The sequence below is a fragment of the Salmo trutta genome, chromosome 18, assembly GCF_901001165.1.
Source record: "Salmo trutta chromosome 18, fSalTru1.1, whole genome shotgun sequence".
Taxonomy (NCBI): Eukaryota; Metazoa; Chordata; class Actinopteri; order Salmoniformes; family Salmonidae; genus Salmo; species Salmo trutta.
Window position 1 is genome coordinate 55,138,748 of NC_042974.1, and position 21,358 is coordinate 55,160,105.

Sequence of the window (21,358 nt, forward strand, 5' to 3'; positions counted from 1 at the left end):
ATTGTATGCAGACAGAAAAGAGATTAACACATATGGTTATGGTTTATGGACATGACAAATTGGTGAACAGTTTGAGTATCAGTTGTGTTTCACCAAAACATGAGAAACTGGCAGTAAAAAGCTTTGTACTGTAGTTAGCCAAATGCTCCCTTTAGATTCAGCTGTTTTGGGGTATATCTACAGAAAATCCTTGACCTTCTTCTACAGTCTGAGTATAGCACTGGGACTGGTCATGGAGAACATCCAAGCTACTCTAGTGCCTCCATGCCAAGCAGTGCTTACAGCCAAAGGAGGATCCGTCTACTGGTATAGCTCTGGTCCAGGGGGTTAATGCGCATTCCTCTATTAATAGAGAATTGCGGAGAGAGCTGTGAGATCGGTGAGTGGGTTCAGGGGTCAGGGGTTGTTGTAGTTGCGCGATGGTACCAGAGCTACGGATATATACACCCACTTCCTACGATATGTGGCTTTCTCATTTTTTCACCTAATTCCTGGTGATATTAACATAATTTACAGTATAACCCTCCCTGTGAATCCAGGTAAGTCTATTAAGGTAATTACAGTATAGGTAGGGGTAAACAGGTAGGGTTATACAGTATAACCTAATCTAATAAGTAGGCCTATTAGTTAAGGTAATTGAGGTATAGGTAGGGTTAAACAGGTAGGGTTATACAATATAACCTAATCCAATAGGTAGGCTTATTAAGGTAATTAAGATGTATGTAGGGTTATACAGGTAGGGTTATACAGTATAACCTAATCCAATAGGTAGGCTTATTAAGGTAATTAAGATATAGGTAGGGTTATACTGGTAGGGTTATACATTATAACCTAATCTAAAAGATAGGCCTATTACGGTAATTAAGATATAGGCAGGGTTAAACAGGTAGGGTTATACAGTATAACCTAATCCAATAGGTAGGCCTATTAGTTAAGGTAATTAAGGTCCGTTCATCTTATTAGCTGCTCGGTTAGCTACTGAACATCCTCCAAAACAGCTTCATCATACCTGGGTTATAGCATTATGTCGCTATAATGACAGGTCAAATGTATTGGGAATATGGTTTATTTTGTATTTCCAGTGTCATTCCACCCACATCTCATATTCCAGTATATTTGTTGGACATTGATTTCAAAGCTAAAAAGGCAGGAAGTATCCTGTAGATCAGAAGATGCGACAACAAACTGGCCAATCGAAATAAGGCTTGGGCCAATACAATAAAATGTACTATTTTGACATGAATGTTGACAATCAATCACAAATATAGTCTTGCGAACTGACTCTTATTAAATGAAGATCCACAAAGTGATAATATGGTGAAATCAAAATCGATAACAATATAATTCTGGTGGGACAGCATTTAACAAAAAATACCATATACCCTTTTGCAAACTTTGTTTTGTATTGTATCTTACCAGGCATGTCAAAAACACATGGACCCAAAGCGTACGACTTTCCAATACTGGATACATGTCAGTCTTGAAACACTATTCTACAAATGAATGTTAAAAAATGAAAATGCTTTCAATGGCAAATCATTTGTCCAGTTTCATAACAATCTAATATAATGTTTCATCATATGTAATCTTGTGTTGCGTTGCTATCTATTCTGACTGAAGCGACCCTCATTCTCCAAAATGGGTAACTGATGGAGTCTGGTCACTAAGGAGGAACTGGCTGTGCAAACTACATTGCTGAGTGTTAACGTTAGTGACTGACTGTACATTTGATTGATATATGATTGTATTTATGTATATTACGTTGCTTCATTTATATATAAATATATATAGATATTATGTTACTGTATGTACTGTACATATGAACTGGGAAAAGGTTGTCCTTTTCCAAGAGGTTAGTTTGTACTGATGTGATCAGTAACTGGTGACTGATGAAGAAGGAATCTGAGGGAGAATACTGAATTATGTTTTCCCATGCAAACACCCCATTTGTCCCAGCAATTCCTTTGTTCTCTGGAGTTCTATGTTAAAAGAATGCTTCGGGATTTTGGCAATGAGGCCCTTTATCTACTTCCCCAGAGTGGATACCATTTTTATGTCTCTGCATGCAGTTTGAAGAAAGTTGCTAACTTGCGTTAGCGCAATGACAAAGTCTATGGGTATCTGCTAGCATGCTAGCAGATAGACTTCCAGTCATTGCGCTATGTGTAACGCTAGTTAGCATTGGCTCGTGAAACTACCTCAAACTTCCTTCATACTGGACACAGAGACATAAGAATTGTATCCACGAGTTCATCTGACTCTGGGGGAAATATATACAATCCCAAAGTATCCCTTTAAAGCTCGAATCTTTACTTGAAACAATAAAGCGGTCAACCCTTTTTGGGGGGGTAAAAAAGCTGAGGGATAGGCCTGGAGAAATGTAACCACTCTCAAATTCATAGAGAGAGCTACGGATGCAAGAACTGACCAGCCATGATATCAACATTACAGTTTTAACCATGTTTTGAGGCTATATAGTATTTGTTTACATATACATTGTTTACAAACATTGGAGTAAAACAAACGTATATTTTGGGTTCTGATGGGGTACGACAGTTGAACTAAGCTCATGAGGCAAGTTTAAGTTATATTCTTCAAGATTCAATGGGTATATATATCATTAAAGTAACTAAAGATTCTAGCTTTAAGGTGTTCTTCAGGTTCCAGTTCCACGGGTTCTAGGTGTACTTCCATGTGTTCTTTAGGGGGGTTCTAGATGTTCTTGGGTTCTAGTTCCAAGTTTTCTTTCCAGGTGTTCTACAGGTGGGTTCTACTGTAGGTGTCAACATGGGGTTCTGTAGTTCAGCATTCGTCCTCCACCTCTCTGATGGATGGAATATGGTTGTTGGTGGATTTGTAAGGGTTCTGGTTGACCTGGTGGTTGGCTGTGTGACTACTGTGACTAGTACTCATTGGCTTGATGTGAATGCTCCTGTGGTAGGCCGCGTTCTTAGGCTCATCTGTAAACCATGTCTTTTCTGAGAAGCAACAGAGAAATCAAACAGTTAATGGTTTGTGGATGTTACTGGTTCCATCTTAAATGTCACCCTATTCCCTATACAGTGCACCTTCTTTTGACCAGAGCCCATAGGGGACTGGTCAAAAGTAGTGCACTAGGGAATAAGGTGCCACTTGGAATGCAATCACTGTTTACCAAAATGTCTAAGTGATTAAAAGGCTATATCATAAGCATTCCAAATCAGTGGTGTTTAAGCTGAATGGGACATAATGTCAGATAGCAAGTTATCTTTATAGAATAATTTACCATGCTGTTGTGTGTGTCAGTGGTCATGCAATGCAAATATCATAATATACCACCACAGTACAATAGTCTAAACAATCAATGCATTCAGCTCTGGGTCAGCTGGGATGGCTGAAATGGACTCATAGGTTGCGTCCCTAATGGCACCCTAATCCTTATATAGTGCACTACTTTTGACCCAGAGCTTTATGGGTCCTGGTCAAAAGGAGTGCACTTTAAAGGGAATTTACTCTACTTTGACTGACTTTACTTTTTTACTTTATGTCCCCATCTGGAAAATGTGTTTGCTGTTTAATTTGTCTGAAAACAAGTCAAGGTGGCATCAAACCATTTGGTGTGGTCATATGAACAATTCCATAATGTAGTATTTAAGAGGGACTGATGATGAGCTTATAATCATGCAGGTCTGGGATGCTGTCGGACGTTGTTGCATTTATTTTGGAAACACCAGAAGTATCTTTGCTTTCATTTAGAAAGCAACAACAAAAAAAGTCAACAAGGGCATGACTTTGATGCATTATCGACTTCATGCATATTCATTCATCGCATCCATACCTTGGCCCATTTTATTCATCCTTGTTGCACTTTAGAAAAACAAGTGTGAACTACACATGTAAGACAAATAGCCACCATACATTGTATAACCATATGTCTAATAAGCATTCTAAATGTGCTGGGATGAAACTTAAAGGGGTTCTTCGGGATTTTGTTTCTACTTCCTGAGTCAGATGAACTCGTGTATACCATGTTTACGTCTCTGTGTCCACTATGAAGGAAGTTAGAGGTAGTTTCGAGAGCCAATGCTAACTAGCGTTAGCGCAATGCCTGGAAGTCTATAGGTATCTACTAGCATGGGTATCTATGAGTTCATCTGACTCTGGAGTAGTAGATAAAAGGGCCTCATTGCCAAAATCCCAAAGTATTCATTTAAGGATTTTGGGCACTGACCAGCCAGGCTAATAGATCACAAATTCAAAATCTGTGCCATGCGATATTTGAACATTTCACTGGCCTGGCTGGCTAGTTTGTCAGATTTTCTACTAGCCCAGTATAAAAAGTTCTAGCCTCAGGCTAGATTAATATCCATCCCTAAAAACGTTTGAACACATCAAAGTGTATTACGGTAACATGGTTCCAATTCATTTGCTTATAATTTGATAAATTGATGTTACAGCATGTACGCTACATTGGTATACAAATGCAAAGCAACTATAGAATGTCCATGCTTGTTTCCACAGCGTTCAGAGAGTTGTCCATGCTACTGTATAAATGGCCCTCTTTTTGATTTCACTGTAATTTAAAAAAAAGATATGAAAAGCATGCAACATCCAAACTTAATATATCTAAAATAGGCATTCGCCTATATTAAAATACTAAAATAAGTATGCTATGTAAGACCAAAAAATATGCAAGATAAATAAAAACAAGCTCGTAAGTATATTTGTAGTCTCACCTACAGTACTAACCATTGTAGCATTCACTCAGCAACCTCAGTAACTGTTAAAGATATCCTGTAAACCCACACTTAAACTTCAGTATTCTCAAGGAGATCACACACAAATGATCTCTCAGTATGCATTTATAAATATGTTTATAAATAGTGAGTCAAACCATTAATCAACCATTAACACATGCCTTATAAATCATCTGAGGAGTTGACAATAACTGCTTTATAACTGGTTTATTAGTACACTGGTTGTACATTATAAATTATTTTGAAATTGTGAACAATGTTCAAACACCTTATTAATTATCTTAACTCAGTAATAAATAATTAAAACGCTTTAATGCCTATTAACAGATTGCTTATTGACATTTACAAATATAGGAACAATGATTAATAAATAGGATCTTAATATCAAGTGTTACATTCTGCTATTATCAGCGCTTGAATTGGGATGAAAGAAGTGCAGGAACTGTCTTTTTCCAAGTCGGTCCTTTAAACTATGTTTGGCGAAATTCAAAATTTACATTATGCTATAGAGACCTCTGATTATTCACTGTTAAGGGTTCATACACATTTTCAATGACTTCTCCATGACTTTTAACCAAATTTGCATGACTATTATTATAGTCTACATGAAAAAGTAAGCATTATTGAGACTGGAAGGCTGCTTACTGTTGCCACCCTTGATATAAAATATTAAAACCAAATACTTTTGCCTATTCCCTCGTTCAATGAATCAGGGATCAAATGGATAAGGTATCTAACTAGACATGTTTATATACAGTACCAGTCAAAAGTTTGGACACACATACTCATTGCAGGGTTTTTCTTTATTTTTACTATTTTCTACATTGTAGAATAATATTGAAGACATCACAGCTATGAAAAAACACATATGGAATCATGTAGTAACCAAAAAAGTGTTAATTAGGATAGGGGGCAGCATTCGGAATTTTGGATGAAAAGCGTGCCCAAAGTAAACTGCCTGCTACTCAGGCCCAGAAGCTAGGATATGCATATAATTGGTAGATTTGGATAGAAAACACTCTAAAGTTACCAAAAATGTTAAAATAATGTATTTGAGTATAACAGAACTGATATGGCAGGCAAAAACCTGAGGAAAATCCGTCCAGGTAGTATCATAATTTTGAAATGGGTGTTTTTCTATTGAAAGCCTATCCATCATATAAACGGTTATGACCCAGATTGCATTCCCTATGGCTTCCACCAGTTGTGAACAGTCTTTAGACATTGTTTCAGGCTTTTATTCTGAAAAATTAGGGAGAATGACCTCTTTGAATGAGTGGATAGTGGAAAGTCCCCAACCTGTGCGCGTGACCTAGAACGCGCCTTTCATTGTTTTTCTTTTATATTGACGGCGCTATTGTCCGGTTAAAATATTATCGATTATTTAGACAAAAAACAAACTGAGGATTGATTATAAACATCGTTTGACATGTTTCTACGAACTTTACTGGTACTATTTGGATTTTTCGTCTGCCTGTTGTGACCGCATTTGAGCCAATGGATTACTGAACAAAACGCGCCAACAAAACGGAGGTGTTTGGACATAAAGAGGGACTTTATCGAACAAAATTTACATTATTGTGTAACATGGAGTCTTGTGAGTGCAACCATATGAAGATCATCAAAGGTAAGGGATTAATTTTATTGCCATTTCTGACTTTCGTGACTAATCTACTTGGCTAGAAAATGTTTGTATGGTTTTGTGTGCTCTGCGCTGTCCTCAGATAAATCGCATGGTGTGCTTTCGCCATAAAGCCTTTTTGAAATCTGACACAGCGGCTGGATTAACAAGAAGTTAAGCTTTATTTTGATGCATTACACTTGTAATTTTATGAAAGTTAAATATTTATAATAATTTTATTTGAATTTGGCCCTCTGCAATTTCACCGGATGTTGGCAAGGTGACCCGCTAGCGGCACGCCTTTCCCAAACAGGTTTTAAACAAATCAAAATATATTTGAGATTCATCAAAGTAGCCACCCTTTGCGTTGATGACAGCTTTGCACACTCTTGGCATTCTCTCAACCAGCTCTATGAAGTAGTCACCTGGAATGCATTTCAATTAACAGGTGTGCCTTGCTAAAAGTACATTTGTGGAATGTCTTTCCTTCTTAATGCGTTTGAGCCAATAAGTTGTGTTGTGACAAGGTAGGGGTGTTATACAGAAGATCGCCCTATTTGGTAAAAGACCAAGTCCATATTATGGCAAGAACAGCTGAAATAAGCAAAGAGAAACGACAGTCCACCATTACTTTAAGACATTGACAATCAATCCAGAACATTTCAAGAACTTTGAAAGTTTCTGCAAGTGCAGTCGCAAAAACCACCAAGCGCTATGATGAAACTGGCTCTCATGAGGACCGCCACAGGAAAGAAAGACCCCGAGTTACCTCTGCTGCAGAGGATACATTCATTAGAGTTACCAGCTTCATAAATTGCAGCCCAAATAAATGCTTGACAGAGTTCAAGTAACAGACACATCTCAACATCAACTGTTCAGAGGAGACTGCGTGAATCAGGCCTTCATGGTCGAATTGCTGCAAAGAAACCACTGCTATAGGACACCAGTAATAAGAAGAGGCTTGCTTGGGACATTAAACCGAAAGAAATCTACCCTTTGGTCTGATGAGTCCAAATTTGAGATTTTTTTGTTCCAACCGCCATGTATTTGTGAGAGACAGAGTAGGTGAACAGATGATCTCCGCATGTATGGTTCCCACTGTGAAGCATGGAGGAGGAGGTGTGATGGTGCTTTGCTGGTGACACTGTCAGTGATTTACTTAGAATTCAAGGCACACTTAACCAACATGGCTACCCCAGCATTCCATCCCATCTGGTTTGCGCTTAGTGGGACTACCATTTGTTTTTCAACAGGACAATGACCAAACACACCTCCAGGCTTTGTGTATTGTAATTGACAAAGAAGGAGAGTGATGGAGTGCTGCATCAGATGACCTAGCCTCCACAATCACCCGACCTCAACCCAATGGAGATGGTTTGGGATGAGTTGGACCGCAGAGTGAAGGAAAAGCAGCCAACAAGTGCTCAGAATATGTGGGAACTCATTCAAGACTGTTGGAAAAGCATAACAGTTGAAGCTGGTTGAGAGAATGCCAAGAGTGTGCAAAGCTGTCATCATGGCAAAGGATGGCTACTTTGAAGAATCTAAAATCCCAAATATAGTTTGATTTGTTAAACACTTTTTTGGTTACTACATAATTCCATATGTGTTATTTCATAGTTTTGATGTCTTCACTATTATTATACAATGGATAAAATAGTAAAATATAGAAAAACCCTTGAATGAGTAGTTTGACTGGTATTGTATAAGGCTCAGATATTACTGTTTCAGGGGAGATCTATGCACAGCAAGTTATTTGTCAATTAGGCTATTCTTAGATCATTTTTTACGTTGTCACATTAACTGTTTAATACATTTACATTTAAGTAATTTAGCAGATGCTCTTATCCAGAGCGGCTAACAGTAGGGAATGCATACATTCTCATACTTTTCCGTAGAGGGGAATCCCAGCTTTCCTACGGTGCAGATGTATTTAGGCTATCTATAGTGCCGGTGGAAAGGCGACAACTACATTAATGCTTAGTTAGCTATAATTAAATAGCGACATAACTGCTACAAGTTATGTTTTGAATTGGCCATCTAGTTAGTCTGTTGTCCGTCATTATTTTTTTATACCTGCTGCTGAAATGTCGCATTCTCTCTCCTCGGGCAACAGCCCACTCACAATGGCACACACACAGCACCACAGACGTGCACTGAAGGGTCATTCTGATAATGGGTGATATGTCGTTTTTTAATTGATTGATCATATTTAAAAGTGTGCTTTCATGATTTACATTAACAACAATTATGAAACTAATTTCCATGACCTTACAAACCTTAATTTGACAACTTGGAACTGCGCATCATGCCATTCAGGCTGGCACATTTTCAATCTGCACAAGTCTACTGTCACACGCAGATTCACTGACTAGCGGCAAATAAACTTGAACAAAGCGGAGTCAGAAAAATGAATGCCCACTCTCCCTTGCTATTATTCAATGTAGATCCTGCCTTCATTCCACTTTGATCAAACTTTTTTGCCTTGGTGTGGGAATCTGGGCCGGCAACATGCTATTTTGTTTTATAGAGGAGCCGGTACGCAATTCCCCAAAAATTAGAAGTGCCGGTACGGCACTCCGGACAGCTCTGGCCCAAGTCAAGCACTGGCTGTCATCATCAACTTAAGGCACTTCGGTAGGCATTTTGATTTCTATGTTATAGAGCCATTGATGTCGATCAGTGAGAAGAAACCGGATAGGACACTTGACAACAGTTAAGACAGTTCACAGACATTACTCAACAAACACAAACACAGAGAATCAGACAAACATGGTTACGTCCCAAATGGCACCCTATTCCCTGAACCCTAAAAGCAACAATCTTTTTTCTTTTTTTGCCTCAAATTGGTAATGATTTAAAAGAGACACTAACTGTCAAGCAGTAACACTTTTTATTTTATTAACCTTTTGTACCATAAATGAAATGGCCAATAGAGCTCTGGTCAAAAGTAGTGTACTATATAGAGAATAGGGTACCATTTGGGATGCATCCATCTTTAGAGGGGTACATACTTCTGTTTGTCCCGCGAGTCCCTGTTCTTGGCGCGGTTGGTACGGTTGGTGGCAGTGAGAGAATGGACGGAGGAGCTCTTTTTGCTGGAAGAATGGGAGGAATGGGAGCTGTGGGAGAGGCTGGCCCTGGACTGACCCGCATTGTGGTCAAACTGCATCAGGCAGAAGATCAGGTCTGATGGCACCAACTCAAAACCATATGGCGGATTGGTTATCACATACCTAAAGAGGAAAGATACCGTGATGAGTCATCAATACAGATGATCTACTATTGATTTATCCCAAAAAATTATCAACCAGATGTCAAAGCTGGTTGAAATGACGTAATTACAACCATATTACAACGGTTGAAATCTAGTTGTAATGATGTCGTTGCAACCAGTTTTGCCTTCTGGGTAGTGGACATTCTGCCAACAGTAATTTAAGCTACAACATACTCACCGTTTAGTGCATTGACTTGTATGACTTTGTGTGTTTAAATGTGCGTCTCTTAATCGATAAATTCCGAAGCACAGCATGTTGTATGTTTTTAACGCTTTACAAAATAAGTCACCGTAGCAACCACCATCCTGTAAGGCAGAGAAGCAGAACATTTCATACTGAGTTTTGATATTTCTCACACGTTTGTCAAATGATACAGATCTCAATAAAAAATCTGATAAAAATACAAATATTTGTTAATGTGAATGAAAGGTGTATTTACATATGAACATAGTATATCTCCCTCAAAACGAATTTCATTTTAAACATGTCCACTGTTTGTATGGTTCAGCATTTGCAATGATAGGGGTCACAGGCCTGGATATATCATATCACCCAGCCGTCTCCACATGCCTTGTTCTCCCCTACTGGCCTCGGTGAGCAAACAGCCCCGAAGGACTTCTCTCTACTGCAAGCCGAGGTGACAAAACACAACCAGTCACTTACTCCCAAGTCAGCGAAAGGCCCGTCGTACAAGGCTAGCTGTGCCACACGACACCTGTCCCGGTTAGCGAGGGTCTGCGGCGTGCTGTAGCCTCCTCGTAATGCGTTCTCCTCCGCCAACAGACCCTCCAGCTCCGGAGTGGCCCCCCCTGTTACCAGCGTCCGGATCAGGGTGAGGATATTATCATTGAAGTATGTCTGAAAGGATGAAGGAGAAGGAGAGAGAGAAAGAGAGTGAGAGAGAGAGAGAGGGAGTATCCTTAAGCAAAGCAAACCCAGCCAAAGTCACAGCTGAATCCACTCAAAGTGCCATGCAGCCTGAAGAGACAGTGCTATCTAACCCTGGCCTGTCTCTTCACGTCGCCCTGCACCCAGACTGAACAAACAGGATATTCCAATTACTGCAGGTTACTCTCTCTCACACTCCTCTCCTTTCACGTCCATCAGACAGAGCTACAGTGACTTGTTCCTACACATTCATGCTGTTGAAGTACTCTTAGGAGTGGTAAGATCCGGAACGAAAGGTTTAGCTGGATAGAGAAGAGAGTAGTAGGAACAAGTCACTGTAGCAGTGGTGGGATAATAAATATTTAACAACCTCCTGTTAGTCAGCTACACCGATGTAGACTAGAGAACATGTTCAGGCCTTTTGATTTCTCTGTCCCTTCTCCTTAATATCATGCACATCTTGGTGACTGCTTTGTTCCCCATTAGTGAGCCTGTACTGTGAAGTCTGCCGCTTTCTATCGCTGTAGACTATAGAGGCTACAGCTGTCTCTCTGTCTGACTGTCCTTGTTTGTTCTACACAGGGACATGTCCCCTGGCTGGGCCGCTGTCAGGGCTCCAGAAGCAGAATGATGGACGAGGCCAATCTATTAAGTAGCATGACCTTTGTCTACAGTGAATCGCACTTCTCAGTCAAAGTGAAAGGTAGACAGATGAAGCCATCATACCAGATAAAGTGCCAGGCTTTCATGTCTTACTTCCTGGAGCTTTTTAAACACTGGGACATAAAATGCAATTGTACCAATGGGACTCCACTAAGACATTGCTTGATATGATGATGTCTGTATAGATACCTTTTAGTTAAAAACATCTATAGTTGCACCTTTCTAACCAATATTTTCTTTGCGCATTTAGGGTATGAAATGTCTAAACCACAAGCACTTTGCGTTATCAACTGGGGTCCGAACCCCGGTCTCTGGCGAGCCCACTGAGCTAAAGCCTAGCCAATCGGTCAGGGGAGCCAACACAAGCCTTCAGGTCTGGGTTTTGTGTCGTACCGCACTCATCAGGGAATCCAGCACACTGACTGCGAAGGCCGTCCCACAGGCGAAGGGCTGAGTGAGGTACAACTCTGTGTCAGGGTCATCGTCATCATCCTGGTCCAGGAACTGAACATTGGAGTCGTTCACTGGTGGAGAAAGACATACAAATATGAACTTATTGATGTGTATGCTACTACAGTATCATGGTATAGCATGACACACATGCTGTTGACTTTGCCAGTAACATGCCGACTAGACCGGCCAGGTTGCGCGCGTGAGCATTGCAGCACATACATGTTATTCACTCATTTCATCCAAACTGCTCGTGCGTCAACGGGCAGTTTGGATGCGCTGATGCGCTGTAAGTCCCGCCTTTCCCATCTACTCATTGGTTTTCCCAAGCATACCCATGTGGGTGATTGAAAGATGAATGTGGAGAGATTAATCCTCGACTAACCTGTGCCCCCGCACATTGACTCTGTATTGGTACCCCCTGTATATAGCCTCACTATTGTTATTTTACTGCTGCTCTTTTAAGTAATTTTTACTTATCTATTTTTTACTTAACACTTATTTTTCTTAAAACTGCATTGTTGGTTAAGGGCTTGTAAGTAAGCATTTCACTGTAAGGTCGACACCTGTTGTATTCGGCGCATGTGACAAATACAATTTGATTTGATTTAATCAAAGAAAACTAACAAAAAACGAACTAGGTCTCCCCTTTACCTGTGAAATAATTGTCAAAATAGAGATTCAAAATCGTGTGTTAACTCAAAATTCTACAGAAATTCTACAGAGTTCCAGCAAAAAATAGGACCATTATGGATTTCAGGTAAAATAACAACCCAATGTTTATCTCCCAGGCCAAAGTAGCTAGCAACATCAAGCTAGCTAAATGTCCATGAATGTTTCATGTGTGTTTCGACCAGTCTCCAAATTAATAGAGTTGGTTCACAGTTGGTTTTGATATTTTAACTTGCGTCTTAAACGTGTCTAGTGGGGAGAGACAAAATCAACATGACCACATGGCGGACGCGCGTATGGGGCCGGTTTGGTCAAGGTGTAGGCTGCTGAATATACAAAACAGTATAACTCAATTTGATCAAAAGCTCAATCATATGGAGTAAAGAATTATCATGCATACCATATACTTTTACATACAGACTAAATGTGCAACTTAATCTGAGACATTGTTCACATCCAACAGTGACTATGAAGCATCACATATTCAGTGATAGAATGTACACAATGCCTGATAGCACAGAGGGATTGCTTTAAACAGTCAATGGCGGGGGATATGGATTGTTATGAGAATGAGAGGGGGTTTAGTATTTCATAAGTATACATTCAAATCATTGTTGTACTTGGAGAAGATCTTAATCTTATAGGCATCCTTGATGAAACCAAACATAGACTGAGTGTACAAAACATTTAGGTACACCTTCCTAATATTGAGTTGCACCCCCTTTTGCCCTCAGAACAGACTCAATTCTTCGGGGCATCTACAAGGTGTCTCTACAAGGTGTCGAAAGCGTTCCACAGGGATGCTGGCCCATGTGACTACAATGCTTCCCACAGTTGTGTCAAGTTGGCTGGATATCCTTTGGGTGGTGGACCATTCTTGATACACACAGGAAACTGTTGAGCGTGAAAGACCCAGTACCGTTGCAGTTCTTGACACACTCAAACCGGTGAGCCTGGCACCTTCTACCATACACCGTTCAAAGGAACTCTTTTTTTCTTGCCAATTCAACCTCTGAATGGCACACAAACACAATCCATGTCTCAATTGTCCCAAGGCTTAAAAATCCTTCTTTAACTTTTTATTGCAGTGGGCTAAATCAGGGTCAAATAATTTATTGGTAGTCTTAAACAAAATGGATTAAATAAAATTAATAAATTCTCATCAATCTACACACAATACCCCATAATGACAAAGTCAAAACAGGCTTTAAAAAATGTTTGCAAATATATTACAAATAAAAAACTGAAATTCCTTATTTACATAAGAATGCAGACCCTTTGCTATGAGACTCGAAATTGAGCTCATGTGCATCCTGTTTCCATTGATCATCCTTGAGATGTTTCTACAACTTGATTAGAGTCCACCAAGCGTCACGTCTGGAGGAAACCTGGCACCATCCCTATGGTGAAGCATGGTGGTGGCAGTATCATGCTGTGGGGTTGTGGGAGCTAGTCAAGATCGAGGCAAAGATGAACAAAGCAAAGTACAGAAAGATCCTTGATGAAAACCTGCTCCAGAGCACTCAGGACCTCAGACAGGGGCGAATGTTCACCTTCCTACAGGGCAACGACCCTAAGCACACAGCCAAGACAACACAGGAGTGGCTTCAGGACAAGTCTCTGAATGTCCTTGAGTGGCCCAGCCAGAGTACGGACTTCAACCCATCGAACATCTCTGGAGAGACCTGAAAATAGCTGTGCAGCAACACTCTCCATCCAATCTGATTGAGTTTAAGAGGATCTGCAGAGAAGAATGGGAGAAACTCCCCAAAGACAGGTGTGCCAAGCTTGTAGCGTCATACCCAAGAAGACTCGATGCTGTAATCACTGTCAAAGTTGCTTCAACAAAGTACTGAGTAAAGGGTCTGAATACTAATGTAAATGTGATATTTCCATTTTTTTAGAGAACATCTAAAATCCTGTTTTTGCTTTGTCATGATGGAGTATTGTGTGTAGATTGATGAGGGGGAAAAAAACAATCATTTTTAGAATAAGTCTGTAACGTAACAAAATGTGGAAAAAGTAACGGGGTCTGAATATTTTCCAAAGGCACTGTACATTACAGAAGACTGAAATATAACAAAACCGTTTGACATAGAAACACTGGATTTTCGGTGTAAAAATCAATAAATGTTTATTAATTATGAAAAATAGTAATAACATTCCACCCATGATGCCACTAGAGGGCGCTTTGGTCATTTGACTGCAGGAAAAGTTATCCTGTCTCCTCCCCTTCATCTACACTGTGGATTTAACAAATTACATCAATAAGGGATCATAGTTTTCACCTGGATTCACCTGGTCATGGAAAAAGCAGGCGTTCCTAATATTTTGTAAACTCAGTGTATATTGAATCTGTGAGTATTGTCTCTGGTTGGATTTGTGGTCAGCTATTACAACCCATATCCTGCCTGCCCATAACATAACCCCACCGCTACCATGGGGCACTCTGTTCACAATGTGGACATCAGCAAACTGCTTCCCCACAAGATGCCATAAACGTGGTCTGCAGTTGTGAGGCCGGATGGACATACTGCCAAATTCTCTAAAACAACGTTGGAGGCAGCTTATGGTAGAGAAATTACAATTAAATTCTCTAGCAACAGCTCTAGTGGATATTCCTGTAGTCAGCATGCCAATTGCATGCTCCCTTAAAACGTGAGACATATGTGGCACTGTGTTGTGTCATAACTACACATTTTTGAGAGGCCTTTTATTGTCCCCAGTACAAGGTGCACCTGAGTAATGATCATGCTGTTTAATCAGGTTCTTGATATGCCACACCTGTCAGGTGGATGGATTATCTTGGCAAAGAAAAAATGCTCACTGACAGGGATGTAAACAAATTTGTGCACAACGTTTGAGAGAAATAAGCTTTTTGTGCCTATAGAACATTTCTGGGATCTTTTATTTCAGGTCATAAAACATGCGACCAACACTTACCATGTTGCGTTTATATTTTTGTTCAGGGTATTCATTTAAAAAGTCTTGTTACATACTTTTCACTGCCCAAAACTATGCCAGTTTTTTTTTAAACATGCCTTTGGCCACAAAAAGCACAAAGCTCTTAAAAAAGAAAGTATTGATGTTGAGTTTTGTTTCAGAAGTGCTACTTCTATCAGACACTTCCAGCTGGGTGCGAAAATAAACGTCAGTCAGATTTGACGAGTCAGATGAAAGGAAGGAGGTCATTGGCCAGAGGATATGATCTATGAAGAACTAAGATGCTACTTTGGAAACAGCCACAAGGACTTGTTTTGGGATGAAAGGTCCTTGTGATTCTCAGAAAAGAGAAAGAAAAGAACAGGCGGATGAAGAAAGGAAGAAAATAAATAGGCCAAAACAGTCAATTGCAACAAAAGAACCCAGAGTAACATAGTACAATGTGCTCAAAGTGATACCATGGGAATGAACCAGACTAGGGCTATGTCCCACATTTCACCCTGTTCCCTACATAGTGCACTCCTTTTGACCAGGGCCCTGTGCTTTGGTCAAAAGGAGTGCAATTCATAAGTCATAGGGTGCCATTTGGGAAGCAACCACAGCCTCTTGGGCCAGGCAGCACGAGAAATCAAAAGGAAGCTTGATGGAGGAGGAGGAGGCGGCTGTAGAGCAACACTGAGGGACTAGCTTCTTACCCAGCTCTGTTATTATTTGTATGTTGATCCCACTGCTTTTATCCTGACTGAATGAAACCACAGGCAGGACTTTGCCTGCTGTTTTTGATAATGGTGCTACAGACAAGAAATAGTTAGGTGATGAAGCATGTTCAAGAGGTTGTTAAGATTCGATGAATGTATTAGTCATGAATGGTTAAAAACATGAAAATCATCTTCAGAATGTTAGAGAGCAGCAATTGACAGGAATTATGCTCTGTTTGGTGTTGGTTGGTTGTCATCGTCAAAACATGAAACATTCTTACTATAGATTAGATTAGAAAATGTTTCATATTCTCAATGAGGCAATTCATTTGTGCTTTTTGGTCAATCATTACAAAAAAGTATTAATATAATTACATGAAACTTTTCCTTTTCACACATTTCACCCTCCTAAAAGAGTTTGTCAAAGTGACATTTCATTCATACCTGCTGACATACCTAGTTCAGTGATGATGGGGATGTTGGCTCCTGTTGTGATGGAAGCCTGTCGAACTAACCCCCCATGAAGTGGACTGTTTTCAGGAGAGGACCTGTCCATGCCTGGAGGAGTGAAACCTGCATGGAAAGATATATAGATGTTAATGACTGCCTATGACATATATTAAAAGGCCTTATGTAGCTGTTATAAAGGCTTTATGAATGCATACATTGTGGGTTACTACAAAACACATTCCTGCTATGTAGCACTGTTGTTCTGCCCCTGAGCATGGCATTTATCCCCATTGTTCCACGGCACTGATGACGTGGATGTGGATTAAGGCAGCCCTCTGCACCTCTCTGATTCAGCGAGGTTGGGTTAAATGCGTAAAAAACATTTTAGTTGAATACATTCAGTTGCGCAACTGACTAGGTATCCCCCTTTCCCTTTACTTATCTATTATCTGAGGAAGGTATATCAGTAGAAAGGAACAAATAATGATTTATTTATAGGTTGATGTATATTTTAGCAATTCTTTGTCACATTCAAATAATTTGTAGTAAGACAATATTACACAATGTTGAGTGCAATATTCTTGAGAGGTCCCTCCATCCATCCCTAAAACATAACAAATGTTACATGTGGCCCATTTTGTTTCCATTAAAGCCACAAAATAATAAAACAAGTGACGTGAGATTGACATGACATCTCTTGCTTTCCTCAAACTGACAAGTAAACACATTAATTCAGTGATGCTGTATGCATTATACATGGTCCTTGTTTTGACATCTGTGTCTTGCTGCTGACTACGGAAAACCGCTAGGTCATACAAGTATTAGAGACACAACCAAAGTGCACAGAAATGTATTTTCAGGTCAAGAGGTCTCATTTTCAATGCCAGGGAGTGGCAGGCCATTATTGAAGACCATCTCACTCCACTGCCACTCCTCACACGAGAATTGTTTGATATAATATTGATAAATGATCTGCTATAAAAAATATAAAAAATGTTCAGATTGATTACATATGAATAATAATAATAATTATTATTAATTTGCATTTTAATCTACAAACAAATACACATTTAATTGACTTTGCTTTCTCAAGTAAAGCTTTATGCCAGGATAATGCCAGATTATCACCAATTACATTATGAAGAAACCAACCAGTAGCTAACTAGTCATTGAAGAACATGAATCACCAGGCTTTCCTGTCAAACACACCAGGTCAAGGATTTTCTTCCTGCCAGGGCCTGTCCCCTCTGGGCAGAGCACTGAACTATGATAGGCCAACTCCTTCCCCTTGCTTACCTTGGGAGTTAGCCTGCAAGACCCCGATGCTATCGTCAAACTGCATGGACTTGATGTTGAGTGACGCCAGGATGCATTCCTTGTCCTGCAGTGACGCGTCGTCAATATTGTTCTGATTGGCTGACAGGATGACGCACATGTCACAGAGGTTGATATTGACGGCCCTCAGATCGGCCCGGCTTAATGGTGTGCCCTGTGAAATATGAATATAAGATGAACAAACATTGTTATTCTATCATAAATTATAATAGTAGAGATGTGATGGTGTGCCCTGTGACAGGAGAGGGATACAAAGATGAAAAAGTTATTCTATACACTGTAAAACATTTCCTGTAATTTTTACAGTAAATTGCTGGCAGCACAGTAATTTGTTAGAGTGTAATAACTTGTACAACACTGTAGTTGAACAAAGCCAAAATGTAAAGGTATATACAGCTATATAACATTAAACAAAGATAGTCATTGTACAAAGTGTGAATGGTCACGTCAGATCGCTGAATCTCAGTTTCAGTTATTTAACTCTGATTCAATTAACTCATATTCCTTTTGTGTCTTTCTTCTGGAGGAAAACAAACTGACATCAATTTTCAAAATGTGATTTAGCTCTACTCACAGGTAAGATGGAGACTTTGGGGAAGTTGTGAAGGGTCTCCCATTCCCTCTTCAGATACTCCAGAGAACCCACAAACACGATGGGTTTCAGCTCGTGGTAGTGGAAGTTGCTAGCTCTCAGAGGCATCACAAGGTTCCTTAGGCCCACCAAAGCCGACTTCGCGTCTCCAAATATACAGACGACCACGTGGCCGCTTAGGACAGTCATGGCAGCTTCACTTCTGGTCTGAGACAGGGAAACAAATCCAGTGACATAATATAATACAAGCCTTATAAAAGGACATTAGAAAGGCTCTTACTTATAACAAGTAATAAAGCATTATACCTGCAGGCTGCAAATTACTAACCAATGCTATCCTCATTCAGTTCAGTTATTCTGAACAAAGTGTCCCTTGAAATTATTATTCACCTACTGACTGTAATATAGTATCTATTAGATTGTAATTTGCCATTTCTAATACAGCATATTGGTATAAGAAATGTCCTATACACAGGACCCCCCCATGGAGCAAATGGCATGCCAACCACCTCATTACAATGTGTTTAACTGCCCTTTTGTGACACGATACGTCTGTCGCGGGAGAGGACAGTGTCACCGGATGCGTTCCAATTAACACCCTATTCCCTTTATAGTTCACTACTTTTGACCAGGACCCACAGAAAACCCATAGATCTCAGGTCAAAAGTAGTGCACTATATAGGAAATAGGGTGCCATTTGGGACACAAGCACTGATGAATGACCCCCTCAGCGGGAGGGAGTATGGAGAAGCGTGAGGGAGTGAGGTACCCACCAAGATGACCTTCTCGATGTCTTTGGACTGGCACCAGTGGAACATCCCTGTGGAGTCGTACTTCTTCACGTTCATGTCCATGTTCTCAATCTGTTCGTTCCCCGGCATGAGGAGAGGGTCATGCCTAATCAAACAAAAGAAGGAGGGAGGGAGGGAGGAGAGAGAAGAGGGAGGAGAGAAATGGAAGGATAAGAGATAGACCTGGAGGGAGGATTGGAAGGTTGTCATCGTTGTGTCGTTTTAAAACGTAATGAACTGGCGCATGGTCGGCAGCCGCTGGTCAATATTTGAACATCAAGATGAAAGGCAATAAATTGTTGAGCATTATTTACATGCGGTCGTATAACCTGAAAGTTGGCGAGACATATTTGTCTGGTTTATATTTCAGCTCAGCAGATGGAGGTATAGTATATCATGCTTACAAGCTAGAGATAAAGAACATCAGGATACTAAAGGATGTTTTGTCTACATGTCAGAAAAGCATATTTCAGATCAGGGAACCTGACTGTTGCTTACAGTATGTACAGTGCCTTCAGAAAGTATTCACACGCCTTGACTTTTCCAACATTTTGTTGTGTTACAACCTGAATTTAAAATATATTAAATTGAGATTTTGTGTCACTGGTCTACACACAATACACCATAATGTCAAAGGGAAATTATGTTTTTAATTAAAAATGGAAAGCTGAAATGTCTTGAGTCAATAAGTATTCAACCCATTTGTTATGGCAATCCTAAATAAGTTCAGGAGTAAACATTTGCTTAACAAGTCACATAATAAATTGCATGGACTCACTCTGTGTGGAATAATAGTGTGTAACATGATTTTTGAATGACTACTTCATCTCTGTACTCAACACATACAATTATCTGTCGAGCAGTGCATTTCAAACAGAGATTCAACTATAAAGAGCAGGGAGGTTTTCCTATTGGTAGATGGGTAAAAACCAAAAAAACAGACATTGAATATTCTTTTGAGCATGGTGCAGTTATTAATTACACTTTGAATGGTGTATCAATACACCCAGTCACTACAAAGACACAGGCGTCTTTCCTAACTCAGTTGTCGGAGAGGAAGGAAATCACTCAGAGATTTCACCATGAGACCAATGGTGAAATAAAAGGCTAGGGGGCAGTATACGGAAGTTTGGATGAATGAGGTGCCTAAAGTAAACTGCCTGTTACTCAGGCCCAGAAGCTAGGATATGCATATATTGGATAGTATTGCATAGAAAACCCTCTAAAGTTTCCAAAACTGTTAAAATAATGTCTGTGAGTATAACTGAACTGATATAGCAGGCGAAAAGTCGAGGAGAATCCATCCGGAATTTTTGTTGTTGTTGAGGTGACGCCATTTAAAATGCCTGTCTATGGGAAAATCAAAGGAATACCTCCCAGATTGCAGTTCCTAGGGCTTCTAGTAGATGTCAACATTCTTTAGAAAGAGTTTCAGGCTTGTTTTTTGAAAAATTAGCTAGAATTTGTAGTTTTTCTAGGTGGCTCCCATTTTGGCCGTAGTACTTCGGTAATTATCTCCGGTAATGAACATACTATTCTCTGTCTTAAATGTTATTGTTACTTTACATATTAGGGTACCTGAGGATTGATTAGAAACATTGTTTGACTTGTTATGACGAAGTTTATTGGTAACTTTTGGGATTCATTTGTATGCATTTTGAACGAAGGAAACTGGTGGATTACTGAGTTAAGCGCGCCAGCTAAACTGACTATTTTAGGATATAAAGAAGGACTTTATCGAACAAAAGGACCATTTGTTAGGTAGCTGGGACCCTTGGGATTGCAAACTGAGGAAGATCTTCAAAGGTAAGTGATTTATCTTATCGCTATTTCTGACTTTCGTGACGCCTCTTCTTGTTTGGAAAATGTTTGTAATGCTTTTGTATGCGGGGTGCTGTCCTCAGATAATCGCATGGTATGCTTTCGCCGTAAAACCTTTTTGAAATCTGACAAAGCGTCTGGATTAACAAGAAGTTAAGCTTTTAAACGATGTAAGACACTTGTATTTTGAATTTCGCGCTCTGCAATTTCACCAGATGTTGGCCAGGTGGGGCGCTAGCATCCCACCTAGCCCAAAGAGGTTTTAAAACACTTGAATGGCTGTGATAAGAAAAAACTGGGGATGGATCAAAAACACACATCCTGTTTGCAAATAAGGCACCAAAGTAAAAAATGTGTCAAAGAAATTCACTTTCTGTCCTGAATACAAAGCGTTATGTTTGGGGCAAATACAACACATCA

General features: G+C 39.8%; 1 protein-coding gene across 17 annotated transcripts in view; it reads right to left on the reverse strand.

Annotated features, from left to right (window-relative positions):
- Positions 1-2,704: 2,704 nt before the first annotated feature.
- LOC115153540 (calcium-activated potassium channel subunit alpha-1) overlaps positions 2,705-21,358 on the reverse strand; it is a 214,617-nt gene continuing 195,963 nt past the window's right edge. For 3 of the 17 annotated variants that reach the window (XM_029699097.1, XM_029699101.1, XM_029699102.1), the window contains 10 exons: positions 19,100-19,223; positions 18,309-18,533; positions 17,696-17,888; positions 16,406-16,522; positions 11,580-11,710; positions 10,299-10,493; positions 9,813-9,940; positions 9,372-9,593; positions 3,818-3,846; positions 2,705-2,978 (listed from right to left, as the gene is read on the reverse strand). In XM_029699097.1, the coding sequence (XP_029554957.1) occupies positions 2,803-2,978; positions 3,818-3,846; positions 9,372-9,593; positions 9,813-9,940; positions 10,299-10,493; positions 11,580-11,710; positions 16,406-16,522; positions 17,696-17,888; positions 18,309-18,533; positions 19,100-19,223 (1,540 nt within the window). In that variant the 3' untranslated portion in view covers positions 2,705-2,802. The other 14 variants (XM_029699096.1, XM_029699095.1, XM_029699090.1 and 11 more) reach the window with 7 other exon arrangements.